The sequence below is a fragment of the Fulmarus glacialis genome, unplaced genomic scaffold, assembly GCF_000690835.1.
Source record: "Fulmarus glacialis isolate BGI_N327 unplaced genomic scaffold, ASM69083v1 scaffold6439, whole genome shotgun sequence".
Classification (NCBI taxonomy): domain Eukaryota; kingdom Metazoa; phylum Chordata; class Aves; order Procellariiformes; family Procellariidae; genus Fulmarus; species Fulmarus glacialis.
The window spans coordinates 11,289-21,047 of record NW_009235136.1 but is presented as its reverse complement, the minus strand read 5'-3'; the positions used below and the strand labels follow the sequence as shown (position 1 = coordinate 21,047).

The following is a 9,759-nucleotide window of genomic DNA, read 5'->3' as shown; positions in this document are numbered from 1 at the left end:
TTTAGGGAGAGATAAAGAGCTAACACATTCCCCACCTTGGCATATAAATCAGCAGGTTCAATTAACTTTTTACTATAAGCATCATTATTAGTTATAAACCCCAATGAGTCATCTTTTTAAATTCAGACGAATTGAGAACTTGTTTCTATTTGATGATAAACAATCCCATTTTAGATACTATAATATAACCATTTCCTCTTCCCAGAAATGTGTGTACTTTGATATCTGTATGTTCAACTTAGTTATCAGATATTTACCAGAAAGTGAAAGGCTGGGTGGAATAAGCTAGTAATAAACAAAATTCCCAAATGCAAAGGTTCTCTCACTTCCCATGCCAAAGAAAGTAATAAGCGAATAACAAAAGATAGTCTTTTCTTTAAAAGCAGCAAAGCAGCCCGCTGCCCAGGAGTTCGGGCTGGAGCTCCCAGCCTCTGCAGGAATGTCTTTTTTTGGTCCTGGTGTGAAGTAGTCCCTCTGGTTTTTCTGGGGTGGGTGGGGAGAAGCAGTAGGTTTGTCGCCTCTTCCCTCGTAAACAGCACGCGAAGACATCGAGCTCAGATTTTACATTCTCCGCGCTGCCCTCCGGGCACGGGCCTGTGGCCCAGCTCTGCCATGCACTGCGGCGTGGCTGGTGGCCTCCGCCTCCCCGTGGAAGAGCTAGTGCAGTTCAAAGTGTGACTCTACAGTAAGTTAACAGAACTTGGCAGCCCTGCAGGAATCTAAAGTAACACGCATTCCTATCCCTATCTGTCCGTAGACTGAGGGCCAAGGCATAGGATAATGTTACTGCAGCTGTATTTGACCTTCCTTCTTGCAGAAGATCGGCAACTGGAGGGCCCCTCACCACACAGATCTCTGGGATGCAATAGGGCCCTCTTTTTTTAAGCTCATCATAGCACATCTTTTTAAAAATAGCAGCTTAAGGTGTCACCCTAATTTTTTTTTAAGCAGGTTTCAAGTGTGTATCAGCAAACTGGATCCACGAGCTTCTTCCTGTTGTTGTCTGGTAGACGATAACTGCAAATTGTAGTCAGCTAACAATTTAATGTGTCAGGAACTGGAAGATTTCTTGTCCCAAACCACAGTCCCTTACATCTGACATCCTAAAAAGGTTATGGAAATCCGCATCTCTCAGTGCTGATGTGTATCTAGCTTCTGCCTGACCCTAACAAACAGAAGTATGACATTAGAAGGGCCATGCAGCAATAAAACAGAGAAATGTTTCCAGTTTGCAGGACTGAGCCTCCACCAGGGTAAGACACTAGTGCAGATAAGTGATGAGGCTATAGGATTTACATAATGTACAGTTACACTTTTAATATACATATTTGATACAAAAATTATAGCAGGAAAAGGACTCATTTGATTGTAGAATACAGTATTTTTGTACAGCATGAAACGTTCATTTCAGTTAATTATTTATCCTGTAGTAGTCATATCAGCTGTATAGGACTTCTATGGTATGTGTAAATGCAACCTGCCTTCAGACTAGCAATCAAATTAGGTCATTTGCTGGCATGAATATAGTCTGATGTTTGACTGTTCTCAGCTTTGGTATTTCAGTGACTGAATGCAGATGTCTGGCTCTTCATACTGCTTTATGCTTACTGATTAAACGCTGAGCAAAATAAAATGGTGGCGTGAGAAGCTGAAAATGAGCTAGTATCAGGACTACAAGCAGAGCACCTGCTGCACAGTATATAGCAAAGACTCTGCTCTCGTACGGAAGGAAGCATTTTTGGAGGGAGAAGTCAGTTGGTGTTATGCTGCCCTGGAAAAGAAATGAAGACTGTCACTTTGCTGTTACAGTGGGCTCTGAATCAGGAGTAACACCACGGGTCTCAGATCTCTGATTTCCAAATTCTGTGTTGGGTGGCAGGGGTTGGGGCCCGTTTCCTAGTACCAGTGCCTTCTCCAGGGGGCTGAAGAGTCCGTACCTTGCGGTGCTGGGCACTAACTGGAATATTCACCAGGCCAACATTAGCCCAGAGGCCAATCTTCCCTATATTCCATCTAGCGTAAATAGAGAGCTGGGCTCCTCATCTGATCGGCCTTCAAGAGAAGCCTAACTTTAGCTGCTGTAAATCCACCTGGAAGGACCCTTTCCAGGCTAAAGTTAGGTTTTGTGAATGTGCCCCTTCCTTCCCCCAGGTCCTCCTCCTACCCAGTACATGCTGCAAAAAACACGTTGGCTAATCCAAATTACGAACATGAACTTCAGCAGCAAAGAACTTCATTGGGTTTTGGCTTGACTTTGCAATTCAAATTAAAGTTTACAACGGACCGAGGCCGAGTTAAAACAGTAGTGAAGATGATGCAACTTTAATTAGCCAACCTCTTGTTTTGCAGTGAAGATGCACTGTCTGGCGTGTGCGGAGAGCATGTGTAGTTTGAAGGCAGCTACTCTCAGGAATACGGAATAAACAGAGCTACTTTCAACAAGAAATATTAACCGTTGCATAAAATGAATTTAAAAGTTTGGGGTTATCTGTGTATTGAGCAGCCTAAACTCAACAGCAGTAAAAATACATGAAAGATTTCCCCCCCAAGTCACAGACGACTCTGTAAACAGACTGTAGGTTTTGCTTCTTACTGCAAGTTTCTAGGAGTTCTGTTTTAATTTTGAACTGGGAAACTATTTGATTTACCTCTAAGGATATACTGAGCACTGGAACTGCCTGCGAGAGCATAACCAACACACTGTATAAAATGTGAATTGGAAACGAGGCGGCAGACTATTGGCATGTGACAAACGTTTTCACTGTGTGAAGTGGTTAATGCACAAGTTGGAAAACCATGATCACCATGCAGGAATTTGAGGTGGATACGGTCTTGTTTTCATAGCTGGTAAATCAACCAAGCCAAACTAGTCTTTCTACTGTTCAGTGCACAATACTGATTATTTTTACAAGTCAATAGTTTACAATGCACCCTCTTTATAAGAAAATGTTAGATGCTTGTACCCAGATACTAATTAGATCTTTAACAGCACTGCTTTGTACCACACAGAACATGTGGCTCCCACAGATGTACTTTATAAAGTGGATGCAGTGTACTGAGTGGGTTGGGTGGGTAGGCAATTTTTTTTAGTTTTTGTTTTTACAGGTAGAATCAGTTTTAAAATATAGCTGACTGCCATGTTGATTTATTTATGAAAGTTATCTGACAAAAATAAAAAAAATTAAAACTCACCATGATGAAACTAGGATTGTTTCTATTCCTCCAACTGAATGATGGGACGCTGATTTCTGGAATTTTCCCGGCATGCAGCACTTCACAAGCACTGTGTGTATGCCCACTGAGAATCAAACGGGGATGAAACCACCATATCAGCTAGAACACAAAATGGTAAAGCACAAAAATTAAGTCATAACTAAAAAGAAATTGAGCTTAAAACCCTTTTTTTTTCTTCTAACAGAATCAAATTATGGCAATTCTAATATTCTTACAAAGTGTTTTGTGTAAACAAGACGTGTTCATACTGTAATATTAATCCTATCCATTTGGCCCTCATCCCAAATACTGGACGTCTTTTTTCGGCCATACAGATCAGAAAAACAAAGGCAATAGCATGCTGCTGACATCACGAACAGAAAAACCTTGGGTTTAGTAAAGCAATGCTTCTTTCTTGTCTAAGGGAGAATCTTGCACTGCCAGTCTTGAGTGAAGACATTTATGCAGAAGGAAACAAACGCTGACCATCAGATTTTTAGGGAATACTTTGACTTTACATGTTTTTGTAGTTACTAATTCAGCAAAAGCAGTGCTTTCGAAGTGTTGGAAAATAGTGGCTTTATACGAGGTTTGTCAATAATCTACGCAGCACATAATGTACAAAATGCTAAACTGGAGGTAACAGCATTGCAGCAGACTTGAGAGCGCCAGGACTTACAGCCTGTACCTGGAAGCCCGGCAAAATCAAGGCCATGATGGCGATGATCCTCAGGGGAGCAGCTCTAACAAGCAACCTCTCAAAGGCCTCATTAAAGCGGGAGCAGCTGTGGTCTGTCTGTGTCAGCTAACATCCTTTCCAAAATTTTTTAATCTCTATGTATCTATACTCATGTGCCCCCCCCTCCCCCGATACTCAAGTTCCTAATATATCAAACCTTTTGTGATGCTTCTTGAGACAGTACATCGTACTTTTCTTTAAATGGGATGTTCTTCTCCTCTGGAGGAGCAGAATCTTCTCCACTGCATTCAGCATCACTTTTCCGATAGAGGGGGTAATGCTGAGAGACATTCAAAGCAAGGATCAGTTGTTAACGATCCAGCCTTCCTGGAACAGTAATAAATACACTAAAAACATGTCAACATGTTGCCTCACCCCACCTCTAACACACCTGTAAAAGGATGGGTTCTGAAGCTGGAAGCTTTTCCACATCACTACACCTTTTGTCGGAATGATTCAGTTTCTGTGAATAAAATCAATCCATACATATTGTCTTCACCTATGTGTACCATAGGGGTGGGGAAGGGAATTAAACAATAGCTAGGTTTTGAGGGGTTGGGGGGGTTTTGTTGTTCTGTTTTTTGCAAAAAGCAGTATCAGCTCAGAGTACAGTGTTTAAATACAGTCCACTGTATAAACTTTTAAGAGCCTCTACTGTGGATGGAAGGGGAAATGCTTTAACTCCCCTTTCTGTATGTGCTGTAAATATGGTTGCACTCTCTCCGAATGCAGAAAGCAACAGCAGAATCTCACCGCACAAACAAGGCAAAAGAGATTTAGGGCAGCCCAGAAGAGACAGCAGTTAGAGTCTAGCAATTTTTCCACTGGGGGCTGGTTTCCTGATTGACTGCCAACTCAGTCAATCATGCTGCCGACCGTGCGTCCAGTCGGTCTATGAAAAAGGGAGGAGGAATGAAATAAAAGAAGCAATTGGATTTGATGAAAAAATACTACAATTAAAACATTACTAGGCTATCAAGACAGGACTCCAGTAGAATCAAAACTAAAAGAACAGGCTAGCTCAAAGCATATAAAACAGAACAATATGCATAAATATAAATGCAGGGATTATTATGTATCTTAAGTCAAAGGGAGGGTTACAGAACTTCTCCTGCCATTACTTGGAACAGAGGAAATGGCACCCTCTGTTTGTTGGCAGCACTGACAAGGAAGTTAACACCATTAACACAGAGCAACACAGTTAATAGTTAAGTAAAAACGGTAAGAGGCAAATGAGGAGAAGAAAGAATTGCTAACAAGTTGCAGTATGAATTGGAAGCAGATTTTTTTCAGGAGAGTCTTAGTTATATCCTGACTATTGCTGCAGTATCAGAATTCCCACTGCAGCAGCAGAGTTGCTGGCTGTAATCAGATCTTTAATAAACTCTTACCTGCTGGGAGCAATTCAGTTTGTGAGAAAGCGCCACAAGCTTTGCCTCTGAGGTACGGCAGACAGCACAGCCATCACCCTCCATGGCTACGCTGTTCACTATGACAAAGCTGGAAAACACCAGGGAGCGGGCAAAGAGAAGGGAAGTGGGGAGGACAGGAAAGCGTTTGCTATTCATGCACATGCGTGGGATAAACTTTATTTTATAAAATGGAAGTGTTCCGAAGTTGGACACAGGTCAGCAAAACAGCAGAACGTAACAGCTTCCAAAATCACATGCTATAAATCCTCTTTTGAGTATCCATACTGTTAGCTGTTTCTCTACCTGGTAGGCTGCTTTATAATCAGTTGTTAATTAGACTGCACAATATACTGTATGCTATGCTTCATGTTTACACGTCAAGACTTTTTTTTATATTATAACAGATACTTAAGTGGTATTCTAGTGGAATGTTAGAAGCCCACTAAGCTGAATTCTGAGGGAAAGGAGAACTTGCTGCTCTCCCCACACACATTTTAGACCTCAGAGACATAATTTTAGACATTCTGTTTCTTCAGAACAACTGAAAAGCAAAACAGCACTGCATTCGGCTGGCTACCCTGAACAAATTTAGTTTCGTACTCTGCGGTCTCTCACACAGAAAACAGGATTTTATTCGTAATAGAAAAAGATTTCCCTGTAGATTTCAAATCAACTTTGAACTTCTGCCACAAGATTCATACCTGTTCAATCACTCATTCACAACTCAAGAGATATATTCCCAGTTCAATTCAGTATGTTTTACAGACATAAATGAGCTGAATGCCTCCACTTAAGAGATACTGGTCAAAACCAAAAAAAAAAAAATTAATTCTCTTTTATCAAATTAAGCTGCTTTTATACCATAGATTTGTTATAAAATAGTTTATTCGGGAATGTTTCACTAATAATGCAGCTCATTTCAGTTAGTGAATATGATACAAGACATACAATCTGCAACTGCATGCAAGAATTCTGCTGTGCTGTTTTATCAAAGGGGACATGGAGATATTCCTTAACTATTTTTTAAAACAGCTGAAATACATATCTAGAGGACCCCACATCTGCACGATAAATAGCATTATACTGAGCATTCATGAAGCTGATAGGTCTTCCTAAAAAAGACACATCATTTCTAGACCTGTTCAGAATATTTTTAATATTTGCTTAATTAAGGGAACCAGTGGAAGCCTGTAGGTTTGGGATTTGCATGAGTGATTATAACCTGATGGCATACGTGCCAAATGCAGAGTGGCAATGGGTCTTCCCTTCATATATCTGAGGTTTAAAGACAAATGCCTTTCCACAAACCCACTCCTGCTTTCCCTCATTGGGTTCCTGCATGGTACCTAAAAGTAACAAACGGGCACAGGGCAGACAGCTGCAGCCACAGACACACAACGATGAGAACGAGCTCCATAACGAGGTCTACTGTAAGCCAAAACCAGCTTGTGCATTATTACCCCACCCTGTGGAAAAACTGTGGACAAGCAACTGCTATGTTCCCACAGTCCTCAAACAAGAGTTAAGTTCTGCAGACTAAAGAAGTTGTTAAAAGTAATGAAACTCTTAACTTGTAAGCACAGAGGGGGGTTTGTTTGTATTTCTTTACTGAATCCTATTCTTCTGTTACGTTTACAGCCATGGGTCATTACCAGCTGCAAGGAAGTAAAAAGGCAAACCAGAGAATTTGATTCTGACTCCACAGTACTTTTCCATTTAAAAGGAAATTGTTACAGCTAGGAAATCACCTAGCTCAAAGTACAGCTTCCGCTCCATATCGAACTACAGGTTTGTACAAAGTGTTTGATGTTTAACATATCACAAGCTAGATACAAAGTTTAAAAAAAAAAACCAGCCTCTAAGTTAAGCATTCCCATACTATTTCATTAGAAACTCCACTTCCAGTTCTCGGGTTTCTTCACTCAGGTCTGCTAGCTCAGTAATCACTACTTTAAACATTGAAAAAAAAATTAAATATACTCACTTTATTCCTTTCCGAGTTATTAGCTTTCCTGAAGTAAAGTTGAAAACCTTTTCAAATCGATTTACCTTGTAAGTAGTCATTCTGTGCCACAGAGCAAAAATACAACTGAGGTAAGAAACTGGCATTGTAAATCATCTGACACAGTTGCTTTACAGTTTGTAGACCATTCATGCAGCTTGCTGCTCCGTTACCTAGATCACACATTCACTCAGCAAACTCACGGGGATGCTCTGACACCCATAGTGTACGCTGTCCCAGTCACATCAGTGTAAGCACAGCCATCCTACAGCAGCACAGCAGAGCGAGGGCATTTACGCTCTTCTATGCTGAGATAAGGGGAAAGGGAATATGCTCAGACAAGAGGCCCAACACAAGGAAAAGCAGCTTCAAGGCTTCTCTGCCAATGCAGAAAGACCAGCTCTGAACAACTTCACGTATGCTCAGAGCAGCACAAAAGCAGCCTGGAAACTGTTCTAAAACATATTCTTAGGTGCATTGTGCACAGATGGATACCTTGTAAGGTCTTGCTCTAAATTACAATCCCTTCTAATCTGGTTATGATCAAAAACTTTCTGTATAAACACACAAGAGGTCACTCAGACACAAAACCAGTTACTGTACACATGCCGACGTTTCATTCTTGGCACTTGCGTACTCCTTTCACTGACAAGACTTACTCATAATGAAATCCAATGTCATGGTTCCCGACAATAACTACTAGCTCAGTAGAAACTGGATGCTTAAACATTTTATGAAATCTCCTGACATCATCTGCCCACGCCTGCATGAAAAAACATAAATGGAGAAATTAATGCTGTTCAACAGTATCGAAGGGGACCACTAGTATATAATACAGAATCACACACTCAGTCAGATGTTTACATTTTATAAGTTTTATATGAAGGGGAAAAGTGCCAAGATACTACCAAAAATGAAACAGAATCGCAACATTTCAACTCATATCTAAAACACTAGAAATTCTACTAGTACGACAACTACGCTAATATTAAACAAAACCTTGCATATTCTGCCATCCACTTCCTTCAAGAAATCCTCATTTTTTTAAATAAGAGAGCTGTTGATGTCATACCTGAGGTGAGCTCCATTTTCCTTCATCAAAGGCATCTCCCAGAATAAAAACAATATCTGGCTGCAGTAACCATAAGGCAGTTTGGAAAGATCTCTCCATTTGCCATTCCCTGAAAGGAAAACATATACCGAGCCATCACTGCCTGACTTCTGGGTCCTCAACTCTGAATTACACAAACACAGCCTGGCAGGAACGGGAAAATGGCTCCTACACACTGAAAGCGCTAATATGAAATTCAAATTAAATACTTAGAAATCAGGTTTAAGTACAGGTGCATCTTACCTGGTGGTAATTCCACCACAATACAATCAGGACCAACTCATGCAAGAAGTAATACCAGCTTGTTTATTTTTCACCACAATTCCATTAAGCAGCAATTAATTAGAACAGTGAATTATTGCACATGTTTTACTACGCTATTGTTTCTGCAAAAGTTTATAATGTTCATATCATGGTAGAATTAGTACTTTCAGCATTCTGCTTTTTCTTCTTTTGGACTAACAGAAACATGGTTTTGTAGGCATAGGATTGGATTATCTTTGGTTTTAAATGTGATTTTGCCTCTGATTTTTCTACTACAGAGACAAACTTCTACCAGCTTCCTTATCTCTGCAATTAAAGGAATTAACTATTGGGACATCCAAGTTACCTGGCTCATTTTTAAGGCATTCTATAAAATAGAATCATAGAATCATAGAATCATTAAGGTTGGAAAAGACCTCTAAGATCATCAAGTCCAACCGTCAACCCAACACCACCATGCCCACTAAACCATGTCCCTAAGCGCCTCATCTACACGTCTTTTAAATACTTCCAGGGATAAATAGTTACATACTGGAAAAGACTATCTGACCCATCGAAATGCTCAGGCATCTACACCCACATACTACCTGAACATTCAAGACTGCACTGCCTCAGTAAGTCCCATTCATTAACCTTTCAACACTGGTTTTATTATCCAGCACAGATCCAGATAGGCAAGTCAGAGGCAGCATGCATGCCTCTTGTAAGAACAAGTACCACAACATTGGTTTTAAACATCTGTCCCATTAGCTACGATTAAAAACTCTAAAACCAGGATAGAGATTATTAAAAAAAAAATTATTACCTTCTTAGCTTATCCAGCCAATGTCCTTTGATTTCACCAAGTAGGTGAGTATCAGCTAAAATTATGGCCTTTAGGACTGAAGTTGAAGTCTCTTTTTTACCCATGTGAGCTCCACCTTTCACTTCTGGCCATCGACATTGAAAAATTACCACATAATAAATTAAAAATTCACAAAATATTAACACTGAGCTGACAAAGCACACAAGTTTCAGC

The 9,759-nt window shown here is 40.3% G+C and overlaps 1 protein-coding gene across 2 annotated transcripts; it reads right to left on the bottom strand.

Annotated features, from left to right (window-relative positions):
- Positions 1-1,291: 1,291 nt before the first annotated feature.
- Positions 1,292-9,753, bottom strand: MPPE1 (metallophosphoesterase 1). 2 transcript variants are annotated; one of them, XM_009585893.1, is made up of 9 exons: positions 9,547-9,753; positions 8,439-8,547; positions 8,026-8,129; positions 7,349-7,429; positions 5,344-5,452; positions 4,344-4,415; positions 4,110-4,232; positions 3,193-3,333; positions 1,292-1,771 (listed from the first exon to the last, which is right to left on the bottom strand). In XM_009585893.1, the coding sequence occupies exons 1-9, from the start codon at positions 9,648-9,650 to the stop codon at positions 1,589-1,591; spliced, it is 1,026 nt and encodes a 341-aa protein (XP_009584188.1). In that variant the 5' UTR covers positions 9,651-9,753; the 3' UTR covers positions 1,292-1,588. The 2 variants fall into 2 exon arrangements, with proteins under 2 accessions (XP_009584188.1, XP_009584189.1); XM_009585894.1 differs by lacking the exons at positions 1,292-1,771; positions 7,349-7,429 and having other exon boundaries at positions 3,067-3,333.
- Positions 9,754-9,759: the final 6 nt, after the last annotated feature.